This window comes from Apostichopus japonicus, chromosome 18, assembly GCF_037975245.1.
Source record: "Apostichopus japonicus isolate 1M-3 chromosome 18, ASM3797524v1, whole genome shotgun sequence".
Lineage (NCBI taxonomy): Eukaryota > Metazoa > Echinodermata > Holothuroidea > Aspidochirotida > Stichopodidae > Apostichopus > Apostichopus japonicus.
The window spans coordinates 3,770,198-3,790,000 of NC_092578.1; the positions used below are offsets into that span (position 1 = coordinate 3,770,198).

The 19,803-nt window shown below is 35.9% G+C and overlaps 1 protein-coding gene across 2 annotated transcripts in view; it reads right to left on the bottom strand.

Moving 5' to 3' along the window:
- Positions 1–592: 592 nt before the first annotated feature.
- The window catches only part of LOC139958768 (uncharacterized), a 45,061-nt gene continuing 25,850 nt past the window's right edge, over positions 593–19,803 (bottom strand). The window contains exons 1-4 of one of the 2 annotated variants that reach the window (XR_011789860.1): positions 17,079–17,414; positions 16,464–16,587; positions 7,992–8,375; positions 593–2,142 (exon numbers count right to left, since the gene is read on the bottom strand). Coding sequence is in view for 1 of the 2 variants with exons in the window: in XM_071956097.1 (XP_071812198.1) it covers positions 8,151–8,375; positions 16,464–16,587 (349 nt within the window). In the remaining variant the exon portion in view is untranslated. Of the gene's footprint in view, positions 2,143–7,991; positions 8,376–16,463; positions 16,588–17,078; positions 17,415–19,803 lie in introns of those variants that run through there. The other variant, XM_071956097.1, reaches the window with a different exon arrangement.

Genomic DNA, 19,803 nt, shown 5'->3' on the forward strand with positions numbered 1-19,803 from the left:
TATTATGCCAATTTCCCTTTCATTTTCTGCATAAATCAATGGCCTCATTGATTATCTAACTGAATATTAATGTTTAGTATAGTTTTCACTTACCTTCCTCTTATATTCCTTCGTGATATTTATGTTATGTTTTGATGATTTATCTCAATTCTAGGCTTGATCACCTAGGCGACGAAGCGTAAATATTTGAAATCTGTGTACTCAAATAATTAGAAAAAAAAAACAGCGTAATAAAGAAAACCAGTTTTCATACTGCACAGAGATGATTACAAAAGAATATTTACACATAATTTTCAAGGCACACTTGTTATAACGGGTAAACATGTCCGGAAATACGTTATTTGTGCTCTATAATATACATATATATATATATATATACATACATATATATATATACACACATATATATATATATATATATATATATATATATATAATTAAGTAGTTTTCTGGAGTTGAATTTAATAACATTATCGATGATGTTATTTACTGTTAAAACCCAGTAAACGATTAATCTTAATCTTATTTTGACAATCGTAATCATCGATTAGGTTTGGTAAAGAAAGAAGAAAAAAATGACAAAATGCAAATGGAGGATTAAAATACAAATAATTTATACAATTATCTCAAACAATGTATATGTAGTTCAATTGCAAAAAGTAAACAACAATAGGAACAATGACAAAAACATGACGTTAATTTCACATGCCGTATATATTTGAATAGTTTGGTTACATTAACAAAAATATTGCCTTTTTTTCCCCATAATGTGTCAAAAGAATACGCAGAAACCTACGTAAAATTCTCATGTGGGAAGATGTTCTCATACGCTTATTTTTGTCATTAATTCTTCAAATTGAGCTTCCTTATGGATGTGAAGAAAATATCATATGCGTTATATTTCAGAATTTAAATAATTACCGACCCAAAACCTCATTAAAGACGAGCAAAAAAACGGTATGTGATAAGTATGACGAGTTTATATATATGACGTCTGTATAAAGATTATCAATTGGTTCGTGTAACTAATCCATGGTATAGGCCTATAGTATAGGTGTTCTTATAAGTTCGCTCCGGTCCAAATTCCGTAGACTCCAGTAGGAAGGTTGCAGCACTTCAAATATTTATATCCTCATGCGTGCTAGGTCTGGATGAGACTATGCAAGCCACCACCCTGAAAATTGCAGCCCACACGTTTATTTTAGGGGTAGAAAATGTTGTAAAGGGAAAGAATTTCTGACCGTGAACGTGAACGACATTTTTGGACACTACCCCTATACATGTTTCTTATCTCACGTTGTATATATATATATATATATATATATATATATATATATATATATATATATATATATATATATATATAGAACTAGTATTGTTCGATACAGGTGACAAACGCCTACAGTGGAATTACGACCTTCCTTACCGGTTTAGAACCTCTGGACATACAATCAGCGTCCATGGCGTAGTTGGTTAGGGTGTCCGCGTACAAAGCGGGAGGCCCGGGTTCGAATCCCGGTGGAGGCTGAAAGTTTTTTCACTGTTCTTGATTTTCCAACTCATTACGATTTCATATATATATATAGGCCTATATATATATAGGCCTATATATATAGGCCTATATATATATTAGCCCCACCCCTGGACCAAATCTTCCAAAGAAGGCCTTTACATAAAGTATATTTTTTCATTAATTCTTACAATGAATCGATTATTATATATTTCAGTTCAAAATTTCAACAGTCACATTTAAGTTATACAAAGTAAGCACACAAGCCCAAAGAAATATGCACCTCATAATAAATTTGAATAATATCGGATAAAGATGAATCGTGTTTATCGCTGGTCAGTTATCAGCGAGATACCGTACTGACGTAAGAACGTTAACATAGCGTAAGTTAGTGTAACGTCGAATTCATAGACACGCTTTGTGTTGGTTTTAAGAATGTCCAAAAAGAATAACTTCATCGATGGACAGAGTTAAAGTGACAAAACTAATCTGCTTGTCCTCCATTCGGTATAATATTTTCACAACATCCACACTCACATTGATATGGTCGGGTGCAATCCACACTTTAACGGAAACTGCTGGGGTTTCACTTAAAATTGTCACGTAAACAAACGCTTCGAATTCTGTAGAATCTGATGGGGTAAAGGAAAGACAAGGGAAAAAAAGGGTTGAGTTATTGTACTATCGAATTGTACTATCAAGAAATGTATTTTTATTTGGTTCAAATTCACTTATAAATATAGTAAATAAAGTACAGGTAACCCCCTCTCTGAAAGTATTTAAGTATTAAATAGTCAGTCGTTTGTTTTTAAGTCCGTTAGTCAGTCAGTCAGTCAGTCTGTCCGTCAGGCAGTCATAATTATCGACAAACAGATGTACTTGCGATCTTAATTTTTAGCATGTGTTCTTCATAAACCTTCCATAGTCTTATCCAGGACGTTCCACATAGTGTATGTGCATAAATGACATTAAAATACAGAAGAAAAGTTTGAAGACAAAAAAAAACTTACAAGAAGTAAAACAAAAGAACGCATGTGTTGCAAAATGTAATAATGCATGTGGATATGAACAACCGTAGGCAAATAATGACAAGTTCTCCCGTGAGACGAGGGTTAGTTACGTGTCTTGTAGATATTTACAAGTGTTAATATCATGTTTACAATCTCTTGGGAGTTCCTCACGTGCATGTTTTACTTGGCATCTGTCAATGGGAGGTGTTATAGGGTATATATATCATACACAGACAGTCACGTAATTATCAAAGCCAAATGAATCGAGTTGACCAAAAATAAACGGGTTTGTAAGGTAAATGTTGAGAAAAAAATGAAGAAATCAAAAGGACTTTTCTGATACTTCTTGGAAGTAATATTAAACAAATTTATAATACTATTCTGTTTATCTTGTTAATACATTTCATAATCTGAAGTCAGACAGGAAGTCGATCAGAGAGTACACATGCTTGTAGTCAATAACAACAGATAACATTTTTGTATCTTTGGAAATGTATATATTTTGGTCAACGTGACGCAAAATTTCAAGAAAGTTAGAACCTTCTCTCCTTTTTTAGTTTTTTTGTTTGTTTTTAGTTTTGGCTTCATAACAATTGGTGCATGTGTATAGAACACGTCGAGTCCAGTTTAAAGAACACTTTAATTACATTCCGGTTCAAAACGACCGACTTTTCAAGACTTCGGAAGCCTATAGTCGAAATTATGTTCACTTGCGTGGAACGTTAACGATGCGTAATTGCAACTTTCACAGTCCGTTTGTCGTATTTCATGGCTGTGTTTCTTAAGCTTCTCCTTATACTTTGCTAAGCTCTGCATGTCCTTTTTATTCCATACCAGTTATCTTTCCTAAGTCTTCGCGATTGAAAACTAATGAGATACATAAGCTATAACAGGTGCGTATCCAGGGGGGGGGCGTTGGGGGCGCGCGCCCCCCGGGTAAGAAAAAGAGAAGAGAAAAAAAAGAGAAGAAAAAAGAGGGGGAAAAAGAGGGGAAAAAAGAGGAGAAGGAGAGGAAGGTAGGGAAAAGAAAAAGAAGAAAGAGAGAAAAAGGAGAAAAAGAGGGAGTAAAAGCAAAACGCGAAGACACCGGGAAGAGAAAGAGGAACAGTGACATCATTACAGCGCTGAAGGGTAGCCAGTGACGGATCAATGATTTCGTAAAAGTGTGACTCACCTTACCCCTTACACCGACAACTCCATTTTTTGACGTTTCCATTTTCCTCTCTCACTAATGATCTATATATATACTATATATGGTCTATCATAACGCGTGTGTAGAATTGTGCTATGAAACCAACTGTGGCTGGTCTCGAACTCGACCGTGTCGTCGGGGAACATGACGCATTTTGGGATGGGGGCGACCGCCGCCCCCCCCTTTCAGCATTTTTTAAATGATATCGCTAAGTAATTTCAAAATAGAAAGTGCTTAGAGGCAACTTACAAGGCCTGGGAAGTGTCATTTCCAGCGATCTGGGAGACATTTTCGGCCAAAATTTGCTTGTACGCTTCGCGCCAACCTATGGTGGCGCTACGCTTAGATAATTTGCCTACAGGCTTCGCCCCTCCCTTGGCAAATTCCTCGCTACGCGCCTGTTCGAATTTGTAACGCAAACAGCAGATATCACATCATATCCGTGAGCATGAAAATGGCGTTCCAGGATGAAAAGCCTCAAAACTGTCCGACTTGCCTGAAAAAATAACCAAAAATTTTCGCGCGCGAAGCGCGCGTTCAACGTATTCATGTCAATATCATATAAGCAAGCATCGGTTATTACATCGCATGCCATCATGTACCGTACGGTCCGTTCAAATTGCGCAGTATACCGCGGGATCCTAATGTAAACAACGACATATCTCATGTAGAGGTATAAAAAGCATGGAGGTCCAATTATGTCAAAACTCTCTTTTACATTAGTAATGGCGAATTAGGGCCTGCACCCCCGCCGCGCAGTGGCGGAGCGTCCATATTGTCAGGGGGCGGATGCCCCCCCCCCCTGACGGACTCAAATGGACTGCTGGCGCCTTTTCCAGCTCTTTACCACTTTTTAATTATTCTAGATTATTGACTTTTTTATTGCGCTCTCATCTACTTATTGACATTTGTCACATTTTGTTGGTGACACCTTATTCTTCGTTTATCTGCAAATTAGCCAGGCCCGGAAAGGGTCATTTCCTGCGATCTAGGGAGTATCTTTACTCAAAAATTTTCTGTACGCTACGCGCCAACCAGTGGTGGCGCTCCGCTTAGATAGTGTCGAAAGCGCCCCTTCAGACCATTCTCGCCACTCCTGACCAATACCCCTAACTCCGCCACTGCCGCCGCGCCTCCTACGCCTATGTGTGTAGTGTTCGGTTGAAGGAAATATCTGCTATTTTTTCATTTCCTTCAACCAAGTTTTATAATAGCCGTTATAACAGGTTTTAATATTTGTACACCAATAAATTAACTGTGTCGGAATTTTCGAAAATTTCTGACCAACATTCTACATCACACTTCCCTCTACTCGTGCAATTTTGACCAGTCTGTTAGGGGTTCAAGGAAGTTTTTTCTATATTGGTTGTCCATAGATGAAATTTTGTACAAGATTATGGGTATGTTTTCAAGTGAGTTTATTCACGAGAAATGTGAATTTTCAAATTCTGAACAAATATGGGGCTTAAAACCTTGAAAAGTGGGGCTGACGGGTATTGTGGGCCGCGACGTAGAATCACCTACAAAAGCAAAGACCCACAGGAGATGCGATCAGGTCGAACATGATGTGTGCCGGGTTGACAATCTTCAAAAAGGTTATGGATGGAAAAAAAAAAACTATTAGGATATACTTGGTTCTCAGGCAAAAAGTGTACATCTGGTTGGTCATTTCAAGCCCGAAAAGTGCCGTTTCCGGTGATCTGGGGGGTTTCAAAACAAGAAATTTTCTTGTACGCTGCGCGCCAACCGATGGTGGCGCTCCGCTTAGATAGTAATTCGCGCCCCCCGGGTTTGAAAATCCTGGATACGCGCCTGTATAAGGTGTACCTTTTTTATACGTCTTTAGCCTCTGCCTGAGATCTGTTGATAAGGATTTCTCGTTCAAATCAAAGAGAGGGACTCGCCCAGAGTTAAAAATAAAATTGTGCTTTTAGTTGCAATATCTCTTCATCGCATTTTTGCCAAAAAAAGAACGAAAAACAAACAACAAAAAACAACTCTACAAGATTCTACAGGATTCTTAGGAAACCAAGCAGGGACTGTGTTCAATTGAAGCAGATATAGGGAAAATTTATATTCGGGTTGCTGCACAATAATTTGCCTAGCCTTACGAGTATATTGTTTACAATTTCAATTGACCTAAGTGAAAAATTCTCCATATTTGTATTTTTTTGATTTATAAAATGTATTTATTTATAAAATTTTTGATTCGAAAAAAAAAAAATCGCGCCTGAACACATGCAAAAGCTAAAATCAGGAATTTGTCTAAAATATTGACTGTAATCTTGAAGTTCCTATATAAAAAAAAAAGGGCAAAATCTAAAAAAGTTCGGTTAAGACATATATACAGTATTACACTGTTATTTTTTCTGTTTTATTGACACTCAAAAGTCCTCCCTAAAGAGAGAAGAAAAAACCTTCCATTGTTGATTGCTATTCTAGGTATACTTCAGACATTGCAGGAAAATACTATTGAGTTATCTGAGATCGTAATCCAAATACCATTTTTGTGTTTTTTCTCTTCTTTAGTCTATATTTTTCACTTTTCGCAATAACAATGGAGCTATAAACATTTCCATACACAGCTCAATTTGTATGACCTAGTTTATCTCAGACTCGGTATTATACCGCGATTGATCGCATTTCTGTCACGTGATAGAATGGATTGTGTTTTTTTTTTTATCTATCTTTCTTGTTCATCAGTTCCCAACCCGCTTTGTTTCTTAACTATATTAAAGAGCATACTCAAATGTTTGTAACTCGCTATAATTCGTGATGCTGGAAATTTGTACTTATAGGTTTTGTCCTGCTGTATAATTAGAAGGATTCTGTTTGTTAATAGTAATTCTCTTTCAGTGAACACGTATTGACCTATAGTTTATGACGTCATCGTATTTATCATTCCGATTTGTCACGATCAGTAAGTCAGTACAGACCTATGTAGCAGCGAATGATAAATTAAGTTGGGATGTATTTGAAATTAAAGGTAATCAGAATGCTCTATATATAACACTATATATATAAATAGTACAATGTATCACCTGATTGTGTCTGCAGGGAAGACATTGTCCAGCCAGTCGGGACAATTTCCTAACGCTGTCCTCCAATGTCATGCTTCCAAGCACTCGTATTGACAGTACAAACAGTTCCTAACCTTTATCTGATTCTAATGCTAATATACCACTCTATACTGTCCTCTAATATCATGCTCTCAAAGCACTTGTATTGTCAGTACAAACAGTTCCTAACAGTTATCTGATAGAAACATGATATTCATACTGCTCATACTGACACTATACGAGTGCTCTGAAGCGGGACATGACAGTACGGTGTTAAAGGTCGACACAATGTCCCGACTGGGTGCATAGCCATATATAATAAAAGAGCCTAGTTTCTTAATGAATTTATTTACAACTAACTTGTACCTATATTATGAAATGTATACCACTTTTGATGACATTTTTCTGACAAGTAAAGCAGACGAGATTTTCCGGTAGTTTGATCTGTGTTGCAATATTCCAATAAAAATTGATTTGTTATGATCCCTTGTCAATTGTGAAAAGTACCGTATGAACCGTGTGTATTAGACAACAGGTAACCACTGATATTCGATATTTATTAAGTTACCAAAATAAAAGTTGTTTTAACAGCCGTTAATATCTGTACATGTTTTGATTTCGTTTACATACTAATGTTGTACGGTGTACCTGTAAGTCACACAAAACAAACATTGTAATGTTGAATGTATATAAGAAGAAGAAGCATACAGCGCAATACAGCGGTGATTAGGATTTTTTAATGGGTCGGTCTTATTGACAACTCGCTTTTTTTTTGCCTTAAATGGATAGCGCTATAGTGAAAGTTGTTTTTGATACGTAAAGAGAGGAAACGTATAAACTCTAAGGTGAAGTTTTCATCCAATTCGTACATGACGTTTTCAAGACTTACTTATCCGTCTTATATTGGATATAAAAATCATTACTACCATGCATGAATAGTCGAACTAATGCTTAAACAATGAGCCAATTGTCTCATGCATGTTACCAATACAATTCAGCAAGTGATGTCCAATATCGATGGTGGTGGTGGGGCAGGGGGGCGGTATGATTTAACCAAAACTGCAGTCCCAGTTTATGACATTGATCCGACATCGAACTAATGGGAGAAACATGTAAACTTGTCATCTTGCAAAAATGTATGAAATGAAGTTTGAAAAGAATGCATAGCTAATATATAAACTTTATTTTTCATTCACAGTCATTCTGCATAAAATACTAACCTTAATGTAATTGTTTGTCAACGCTGGGCTTCGTTCCACCTTTCAAACTGAAAGTACCTGTAGCGTGATAAAAGATACCCCTCTCCACCCCCCTCCCTCCCCCAGCTCCACACCCCTCCGCGTCTCCTTTCCCCCGACGTCACAGATATAAACCGCTCCTTACGTAATAATATAATAGCGAAAGACCATACAGAGAAGAAGAAAGTCCCAAGAAAATTTGAATAATGTTCCTTGGTTACATAATGGTTTATTGCAACAGAACTGACAAACACCAGTGTGATTCTGTTGACGATCATAACAATTCCTTAACGGTGCACAGCGTCTTAAATAATGGCAACCTCGGCTGAAACTGGTCACGTGACCTTCAATAGTCTGTTTGGTGACCTACAAGAGAAATGAAGAAAATAAAACACAACTTGAGTGATAATACAGTAGAAAAAAACATATTTTATACGGTCTTTGAATAAGTTTAATGCACACGCAGTTATTGATATCTAGGTTTAATGCAGTTGTGTCTGCAGGAATTGCAAGGTTTTCAAATTATATTTAGACGGGTCTATCAAACTTATTAAAATTAAAAGTAACAATGAAACTGTTGCTTTAAAGTGTGGTGTTATTCATTTCCAAAATGACAATGAGCTAATCTCACCATTTTCCCCCTTTAAACTGTAAATAGAAAAGAAGACCAAAAAAATTGTCAGTACAAAAGAGAGATATACAGAGAGTGAGCGTTCGTCCTTTGTAAAAAACAAGAGTCAAGTCCTTTATATTCTAGTTTGAAGGTCGCAGAATTCTTGATATATCGGCAACTGTAACGTGATGTAACTTTTTCTACTACTTTTTCACACCCAAAAAAAAAAAATAATAATAATAATACTTAAAACAAAATAATCGAATATTGAGTATATTATGGCTCAAGTATTACCCAGTTCAAGAATTAATAATTATACATTGAGTGTTCAATAAGAAATGAAAATTTTAAATTTAGCACAAAATTGTTTGAAAATATCCTACTTCTTTGCAAGTATAAATGTACAAAAAGCACAGAGTTACCATTTTACGCAGAGTTGGTATCCGTTATTTTCCCGGGCTACTAATTAATCCAGGGCCTTCGATTCATACTGTGACAGGCTGACCCCACCCCACCCTCCCCCACCCTCCCCCACCCTCCACCTTTTATTTATTTCAGTCGTTGTTTGAGCACTGTTTCATGGCAGTGCTGTGTCTCTGAATATTTTCTCCTATATTTTTTTTTTTACAAGAAAAATTTTAGTCTTGTTTTTTCATTTCATCTGTTGAAGGAATCCTTTTGGCTGTCTGGGTCCCCTGAAGAATGCGTACATAATTGGTAAGAAGATATGTTTAATTAGCTTGTCGACTTTGGTCGCTAACGTCAAGAGGATATATTGCAATAACCGGATGGGTCGCTAACTTCTAGAGTATGTATTCATTACAATGTCAATGTTAAAGAAAGTACAGGAATGATTGCAGGTATATATTTCATGATAACATTCTAGTCGGTGTTTTATTGAACACCTTTCAATTATATTATAAACTTACACGTTCCATTTAAAGATAGGGCAGCCTTTTCTCACTAAGTCTACGTACTATAGAAATTTGAGATGACGACAGATCGAGACAAGAAGTAACTTGTTATAAAGAACAAACACTTTCGTCGTTTGGTTGAATTGGTTACGGTATTCTTAAAAATGACGGTTGCTTTGGAAGGCTTAAGTGAAAGCAAACATTTGGAATCCATTCAATAATTGAATTTCTACCGCTTAAAACAATATGAATAAATGTCATTAACCCAATATTTTCAAGGGACCACAGAAGGTTGTAATAAAACACAAGACAACGAAGACCTCCAGCAAAAAGACAGCAAATATTGACGTATCAACTTCTTCGAGAACTTTTTTATTTTACAAGTGGTTGGAAATTTCTCTTGAAACTTACAGCACGTATTATTTTGGGGGTGGCAGAACTGGAGTTTGTTGAAAGTAATATCTGCGGTTAAAATTTATTGTAAACTTTCACACCGTATTCTATTTATCCCTTTTTATTTCAATATTTTCTTTATAGATTTCTCGAATCATATTTCGGGTGAGTGATTAAAGCGTGGGGGTTATTAGAGCCATTGAACGAGAGGCGACAGAGAGTCTTGTCCAATTCCCCAGTTATCTTTTCCATGGTCCTCATATGGACGCTTTATAATGGTCTTGCCGCCTCGAACTCTTTAATTTTACTTCACGGCTATAGGGAGTTAATATTATGAAATTCAAAGTATGAAAATAAATAAACAAATGAAAATCGCATCTAACCTGCATGCAGTGGACGTGGAAATTATTTCGTGCAATAGTATACAGTGCATGTTCCTATAGTATACACATAATGAATGGTTATGAGTGCAATAGTGAAAATATTTCATGAGTTGAAAGATGGAATGTTCCATTCAACGAGGCGCAGCCGAGTTGAATGGAACAAATTACATCTTTCAAGTTTCAACGAATGAAATATTTGCACTATTGCACGAATGGAAACCATTCATTATTTGTTTTATACAACACCTTCAAATTTGGATATAATTGGATGTAAAATGCACTCATGCAACAGATTGTTTTGTACAGACAGGTTTCTCTGCGCTCTAACCATTGCTATCATAAAAGTATAACACATGGTTCTATTTCATAGAGTGGAATAGAGCGGATTTTGCATGCAATCAACGAGCAATTGACCAATCAAATGACCAGAATACAATTAGGTGTTGTATAATACTGCATAATGTGCTTATCAAGGCGTTTATCCCATACAGCTATACTTCCCTGTGCCAAAGAGTAATTGATTGTAAACCTATTTTTTCCCCTCATGCATGTCTCTGACGCGTGTTTGTACAAGGACCTTTTTTCTGTCCAAATTTTTTTTTCTCCAGAATATGGATCTTTAAAATTATCGCTTGCTAACATAACCAATATCTGTAACCCATAAAACAAACAGACAAACACAAATATAGACAATTAACTCCATAAAAACAGACTTTGACGTAAATTTTCCATGGCTTCGAAGTTATATTTTACTTTATTCTACAGTTTATTGTTATTGGTATTTTATCATTGGTTTATAGTCCTTGGCGACATATACTTCCGATCGTGTTTCAAATTAATGCCTTCAATCGTATAAAGAAAAGGGAAAGAGTTATTGGTCGCAATTTAGAAAATATAATTATTTTTAGAGTTTGTAGCAATATTTGGTATAATTACTGTAACCAATTGTGATGTTTCAAGAAGTGATTTAGAGGAGGGGGGGCAGAGGGAGGGGTAGCAGGTGTAATCGAGGTTATACTTCCAAGAGGCTAGGTACGTGTTACAGCTGGAATCGTCTGCAAAGACAGGTATATTTGAATGAAAAATTTACACCAACAGAAGGACCGACGTATTTAAATTAATTACTACAAAGTTTCAAAATGGTTGACATTTGACAGACCAGGGTGATATTAATGTAAGATTTAATGTTAATGCTAAAAAAAAATGCTCAAAAGAATCAAATTTAGGAGAAGCAGGGCCTATGTTTCTTTTTCTTTTCCTTTTTTTAAGAACATGTGGGTGTGACGAAAAACAAGAAGTCTGATAGGGGACTATAGAGGGGTGCAGTAATTCGGTATACGAACACGAGAAAGGGGCGAATCGAGAGGGAAAAGGGATGGTCTGAAATAAGGGTAGCGGTTGGGGCCAAATACCTCACAATTCACTTCATTTAACTCACTGCATTAACAATGCACTGAACTATTGAAATAAAAACTATTGAACAAATGGTTGTGCCGAAAAATAATGTTCGCCTCTCCTGAAAGTTTGTTCCAACTTTTGACTGCCTTTCATGGCTAAACTTTCTTTTTGGTCAGCGTCCTTCTTTAAAATATTTGACGAAACAAATTAAGCAAAACAATAATTAGAATTGTTTAACCACTCACATTCATATATTATTAATCTCTTCATGGATTTTTAACTAGGTATATGTATACTATACATTGCCATGGGAATCTTTTTTATATGGTATAGGCCTATGCCTGCCTTTATATAAATATAGTGCTGACCATGTGATGTATCGTATATGAATATACTGTATGAACTTTTATTGTACTGGATGAATATATCTACGTTGAACAGAAACAAGTATATACTTAACAACATAGCAAGGCTTCGTTAAGTTTATATATTAAATGGTTCGTGTAATATATTTAGACCATATTTAACCATGGGAAACTATCGCCCTCCTAATATAATTACTGATGGGACATGTACGTGTAAACATGTACGTATTATACCACAATTACAGTAATGTATATATATATAAATCCCCCTTTTCAAACTGTAAACCACCAAAGTGGACCCTGAAGTGACTTGTTTTTTTTTATTTAATTTATAATTATGGTCATTAATTTTTTTGAATTCAGAGTTAGAATGATGTAAACATCGGCAGGGTTAATTAAAGTGATTTATGGCATTTTAGAAATGCCTGTTTGACACAAGATGATTCCGCAAAGATGGGTCGGGACGTATACTCTGCTAAATTGTCAGCTCCTTCGGCTCACCGTCTAAACGGACATGACGAGTTAATGGGTATGTGTCATGAACATTAGCAATGCATGATGGGTAGGATATGTCACTTAAAAACGTCTTTCTGCCCTCAAGCAACCATGAAAAGTGCAAAATATGATGCGATTGCCATGGGTCGGCAAATATCGCTTGTGCGCAGAGTGGACAGTGGAAATAGTAACTATCGCCCTCTATTATATATATATATATATATATATATATATTTATATAATGTATGTATATATGTTTATATATATGTATATATATATATTTATATATATATATATATGTATATTTATATATATATATATATATATATATATAAAGCATACATCCAGTTAATAGTGAAGGTCTAGTTCAATCCTCTTTAGTCACATGGCCAAGGTTTTCTCTTCTTGAAAATGCTTGTGAAATTTGATTAAGGAAACAACTTAATTAGATAAATATTTCAAGCTTCATTTGTAGTTATACTAAATGGAATCGATTTACTCGAATGTAAAGGATATTACAGGCCTATTTGTCAATTATTTCGTGAAGAATTTGATAATGAAGTCCAATAAAAACGCAACCTACAAATGAAGAAAAATAGGTTCAAGGTATAGAATTCGTTTTCTGTTTCTACAGATTTTGAAGTACACACTTAGTCTGTATTGCTTACACATGTAAACGGTATCTTTCGCTACTTAGATTTGATGCTTAGCGTTGTCAAGCCTTCCTGTAACCCGTTTTTGTATTATTTTTTATATCGTATTACAAAACTTGACTCTATAAATCATTCGAGTTATAGTCTTGAAGACAGTAAGTACCTTGATTAAGTATAATTAGATGAAATACGGGTACTGGTTCATGCATAGTGAATACAACGTTAACCTTGCTAAAGTAGAATGTGCATTATAGTCGATTTTTTTTTGAACGTATATATACTGTTCAGCTTTCAAGTTGTCTCTAAGCATGCGCAGAAACGTATAACGTATTGTTATCCTTTTCTTTTCTCAATCCTATTATTAGAATTTTATCCTTTAGAATATCAATCCTTTTTTACTTGGAAATAATATTCAATAGTTCATACCATTCTAAATTGTTGTATTAAAAATAGGTTATCATTCATTAATCTAAGAAGAAAGAAATAATTATTGATGTTTATTTAGTGCCTCGTTAATTGTTTCTTGAACAGGACACTAGGAATTCGTCACTACTTGATAACGGTGCTTTATTTTCAAAACAGTAAAATTTTGGCTTTTGAAATAAATTATGTGTCTAATAAAACTTGGTATTTACCGATTGTTTTTATAGAAAATATTAAAGAGAGAAAATCCACGCGGTAGGGCGTTTTCCATGACTTTTGTAAAATTCAATTGCACGAACGTTTTCTTTTATTAACGCTAACGTTATGTCCTAGAAGATCACATCTTTTTTTTTGTGAAGCATACATAAGATGAGATTGAAACTTTTTAGTTCAGCTGAAAGCTTTCAGCTGAACTATTGCGATCGTGTGATTCTGCCGAAATCTAACGTTATGTCCTAGAAGATCACATTTTTGGTGTGAAGCATATATAAGATGAGTCTGAACCTTTTGTGATACTTTCTCCTCTCTCTTGCTCTTACTCTTTCTCTTCGAGACACCATCTGTTTCCTGTTTGCCTTCTCATTAAACTAAGCTTCAAGATGAGCTATAGCGATCGTGTGATTCTGCCGAAATTCTGTCACTTTTTGCCGACGTGTTTGAATGACTACCATTTCGTGATTTTTCATTCAATTTGGCTGAAATTTCGTCAGTGGTTTGTGTGAGTTGGCTTATTTTATAAATTTGAACGTCTTTTGAGGTCACGAGAGGTCATTTTCTGAAAACATAAAGGATTCTACTCCTCCTAAAGCGTTTGTCCAAATCTGCTGAAATGTTCTGGATATAACGTTTGAATGGTGGTGACCCAAAAGTTGTTCAGGAAAAGAACTTTTATCGTGATGTGAGGGCCCAAAATAGGGTCTTCTGTAGAATTTTCAGTTATGATGAAATATAGGCCACAGATCCCATGCAATGATCATGAAATTGTTTATTCGACTTTTTATTATATTCTTGACCAGTATGCGTTTTGGTGTGAATAGCAAAATGTCTTCCATCTTAATTTCCCTGTCACTTTTGGGAAATAATTCCACCCGTGGAAATCTTGATCAAGTCAATTATTAACTTGTTATTCAGGCTTCCTATCTAGTTCATGTTATTCTCTGCAAAAGGACTATACTTGGCAGATTTCCAATTTTAGCTCATCAACAGTTTGTATGTAGAATGCGATATGTGAGAATGACCTATATATATTGATGAAACTGATTCCGATTTCTGCTCTTTAACGATTCTTTGTGGAAATTTCCTGGAATACGGCAACATCGGGTAATTTGTCGGGGACTTACGAGGGGCGGATCATACACGCTACAGTAATTAGGGGTTAACAACCGTTGAAAATCAGTCCATTTCGGGAAATAGTCACCGGATTTCAGGATATATACTGGCGCAATTTCTTAATTGGGGAAACACATGCTTATTCATCACACCTGCTATGCCATGATCATGACCATTACTATGATATAACCTTTTAAGAGTCTGTTATCCTAAATGAGTTTTTAGTTTAATACGCTCTATACGCGTAAATGTCAAGACTATATTTCACCTGATTGTTTGTCTGCTAAGATGGGGTATATACATAGGCGTAGGGGCCCAATTTGATCCGGGGAGGGGGGGGGGCTGTAACGACTTGCCCGAAAAATATAACAAAAATCCGAGCGCGTTCAACATCTTAATGTACATATCATATAGACATGCAGCGGTTATTACATCGCATGCCATCGTGTACCGTACGGTCCGTAAAAGTTGCGCATGTATACCACCGGATGCTAATGTAAACAACGAAATGTCTTAGGTAGATGGAGAAAAACCATGTAGGGCCAATCATGCCAAAACTCTCTTTTACATTAGTAATGGCGAATAAGTCGGGCAAGCTTAGAACTTTATTTTAATTACCATGGAGATTTTTTTTTTACTATTTTTTTTAAACTATTGGTTTCCTTAAGCTACATCATTGCAATTGATTTTTCTTTCAGTAGGTGCCCGAAAAATTCTCAGAATATTGCCCGAATTTTCACAAAATATTTGGTTGGGGGGCTACAGCCCCCCCCCCCCGCCTCCTACGCCTATGGGTATATAGGCAAGGAAGACAGGAGATGGAAGGAATAGAAATGACATCGTTATTCCTGCTTTAGCCTGTTTGTTATATATTGCGCACAAAGTGGATACACTGCAAAAAAATATTGCCAATCAGAAGGGAAAAAAAGGGGCTCAAATATAGAAGCTTAGCTGAGCTTCTGTTGCGTTGCTGCTCTTGTTGTTATTTGTAATCTTGAAGTTCAGTCACTGTCAGTTCAGTCACTCATTCGGCATTGATAATTAAAAGACGTGCCTATATAGTGAGCCTTCTGCCTGTACTGTATATATGAAAGAACGTTCAACCATAATGATAATATAAATGTTCTTCCCTTCCCTGCCGCCATCCCGGCCCTCCACACCTCATTAAAGATAGCAACTTGAAAAAAACAAACGTAGTAACAAAAACAAAACAAAAAAGAAAACCCAGTAACGACATAAAAAAGAAGCGCCAAAAAGCACAAACAAATTCTGACGTCAAACTATTCCTCCCACATGAAGGTATACTCACTTAATTACTCAACGAGATGTACAGTTGGACGTCTAAAACTACTGTCTGTAGAAACACGAACAAAATGTAAATAAATCATATAAAATGAGTAACCCTTCACATGAACCACTGCACCAAGGTTGATGATTTATTAGACTATAGGCCTATGTAATTTAAATACAAAAATATTTTTAACTTACTCCACATTCTGGCGTTGTACGTTGTCCAGCAACGTAACTTGGACACTTGAAAATTTCTGCCGTGTCTTCATAGTTATCTCTGCATCTTTTCAACTTCGCTTCGAATTCATCCTTATCACTGTGTCTGTAAGCACCACAAGAATAACATTTAAGAGAGTCAGTTACATTGTACATAACATCTCTTCGGTGTCGATCAATAGCCGCTCTCATTTCTGTACTTACAGATAAACTTTCAGATAATAATTGAAAATCTTGACCTAACGTTCGCGATACAAAATTCATAGTTAGTAAGAAAATGGCTGGTATTAGCAGAACCACTCGGTTTAACATCGTTTCTGCTGCGTGATGAGACATATTCAACATTTCCTCATTTAAAACCCAGAAGTCGATAAAACCAGATCACTTTACCCAAAAATTAATTTAGCTACCATATTCCATGTGTCACACTAGACGGCGTTGCTTTATGATAGATTACCACAAATCTTGCTGTACGTTGGTCTGTCTTTTAGTCAATGTCTTTCGCATTAGACGCTTTGCTATACAAATATATACCGACAGGTAGCGAGTCGTTTTTGTAGCCTGTACAGATACGATAGAGTAACGTTACCTATATACCTTAACAGACACTATGTGACGTTAAATGTCGGAAAACTTCCTGGTATCCGATATCAAAGTACTGCAAATTTTACAAAGCTCATCATAGTGTGGTGTAGAAAATTTGCGGTCATTGAACAAAAATCCCAAACTGCTCCAATGTTTATAAAATTTAAAAAAAATCCAAATGGGCTCCAATGTTCATGAAACTTGTTGTGTTAGTTATAGATCACACTGTGTTGTTTTGGATACTGATGACACAGACATGCATTCACTAATGACAAACTAAGAACTTGAAGTACTAGTGCAAATAGACTTGTCATGTCTTCGCAGAAAACTCCGTTTGAAAATGCGGGTATGTATATGTAGCTTTCGCGGTACTGATGCATGGTAAGAAGTAACGCGATAGCGGACGGTTACGTCAACCAATCAAATTGCGTTATGACCTTGTATTGCTAAAGTACTGTAAACGTGAATTAACTAGCTAATGGCTGGTAAACATTAAAAGACTCAAAGGGTTACTAAAGTTTTTCAATCCCGCTTAGTTTCATCAATCGGAAATCATACTCATTAAGACATTAACGTGTATAATTGAGGTATAGACCGGACATCCTGAATAAAATAATTCAATGTGATATGCAGTGGTGGGTGGTGCCTACCGGGGGAGGATGGAGAGGAGTGATTGCTCCCACCACCATCAAACGGATGAACACATTTGTAATGACCCAATGCTAAACTAGAACATATTAATTAACAGTTTAGTTAACTAACAATTAAAGGAATCTATAACCTATAAAGTAGACAGTATATATAGCAACAACTGAATTGGATCAGGGATGTGCATAAATAACGCATTGGACGCATTGGACAACGCATTGGACAAACTTCGGTGTATAATTAGTTAACAGCTAGTAATTAACATTTAACTTATGAGATATTAGTTGCAGCTGTCATGGTAACGGAATTATGGATATGGGTTATGTTATATATCAGTATATACTATTATGATTATTAAAGGTATGATATACATCAATTAAAGGGACATATGTCATACAAAATGATCAGGTCTACGGTCCATTGTACAATATTTCCCCCTTTACACGCTCTACGGTTCTGCCATGCTAAAGAGAAAGTCTGTTCGACATTTTCATATTTATTTTCTCTCTACTTTCATTCTCCCATCTCCCCCCCCCCACCCCCTCCGCGCCCATCTGTTAAATCGAGAAAATAAATGTGCTTATCTTTAATTTTTAACGCAACGAAAGTTCTGTAAAAGATCTTTCTGTTTTTCACAATAGCTAATACTAATGTAAAATATGATCTATTTCGTTTAGAAACAAAATGTTATTTCAAATTGTATTTGCAGGAGTGATATAGATTGTATAGTTTTTGTCTTCATAATTTGTAAATTACTTAGACACGGGTCAATGTTACATAGACTACGTATACCGTCCTTAATGGTATGAACTTAACAGATTTGAAAGCTTAGGCTTGTGTGGTTTTCTTGTCAATCCACTGAACAAGCGAAATAACAGCCATAACGCCCCAAATATACCGCACGAAAGCATATATGTATATATATATGTCATACATTGAAATGACATAATTATTAATATGTCATCATTTGAATTGATAGATGGTTTAAAAAATTATTAATGTTTCGGGCGAAATTTATTAATATGCTAATACACATTAATTATTTGATAGTTTACACAATCGCTGATCACATGCTCTCACAAGCTATCAATTATTGGGCCAAGTGCATGTTTATTGCAAGTTAGGTATTTGTGAAAAGAGGTAAAAACACGAATGTTAATATTTTTATTGGTAAAAAGTTAAAGATTGATCGATGTTATACTTTTTGTGACGCTTGCGTTTATAACATATGTTTATTGATGACGGGGTGGGGGAAGGGTGGGGTTTGGGTGAGAGAGTATAGGAGGTCGATCGGTAGGGAAGGGGTGTCATTGCCGTACAAATCTACAATCAAAATTACGGTATGAAATTTTCCTCGAAAGTTAATGAGGGCGGTATTGAAGAACTTAGCATGTAACATAGACTTCGGATATGTGACCTTAAAAATTCCCTTTGGCTTCGGCTTTGAGTACAACGTTTCTGTATGCTGTCGTGTTGGACGATTCTAACCGTTATAAGAATTACCGACTTTGATATGCGTGTCATAGTCATTGCCGACTTTGCAATCCGCGGTCCCGCTCACAATTCTACAAGGCCGGTAAGAGTTACTCCATAATTTCCACTCTCGGAAAACCAAAAATGCAAAACAAAATCTTCAGGATTTCTTATCATGTAAATTATCTATTCAAGTCTAAAAACTAGAAGGTTAAAATTAACCCTATATACCACAGTATCACCCTGTCAGAACTATATCTTGTACAAATCGAGTGTATATAGGCCTATACCAGGGTTTCCCTCACTTTATATCCCCACGAACCCCCTGTGGATGTCAGAGTTGTCCACAAACCCCCAACTTTTCAAGACACGATCTGAGTCATTATTATACTATAATACGTATAACAGTGCTTCGTAAAAGATCAAGTTCATAGTGTAATATTGTAGAGGTTGTCGACAGGTACGAGTTTTGTACATTACTAAATTATATGATATATCAGAGTTTAGTTCAACAAAAAGTACTCAAGTTTTGACTTTCAGAAACGTCTCACGAACACCCTGGGATGGACTCACGCACCCCTGGGAGTTCATGCACCCCAGTTAGGGAGCCCCTGGC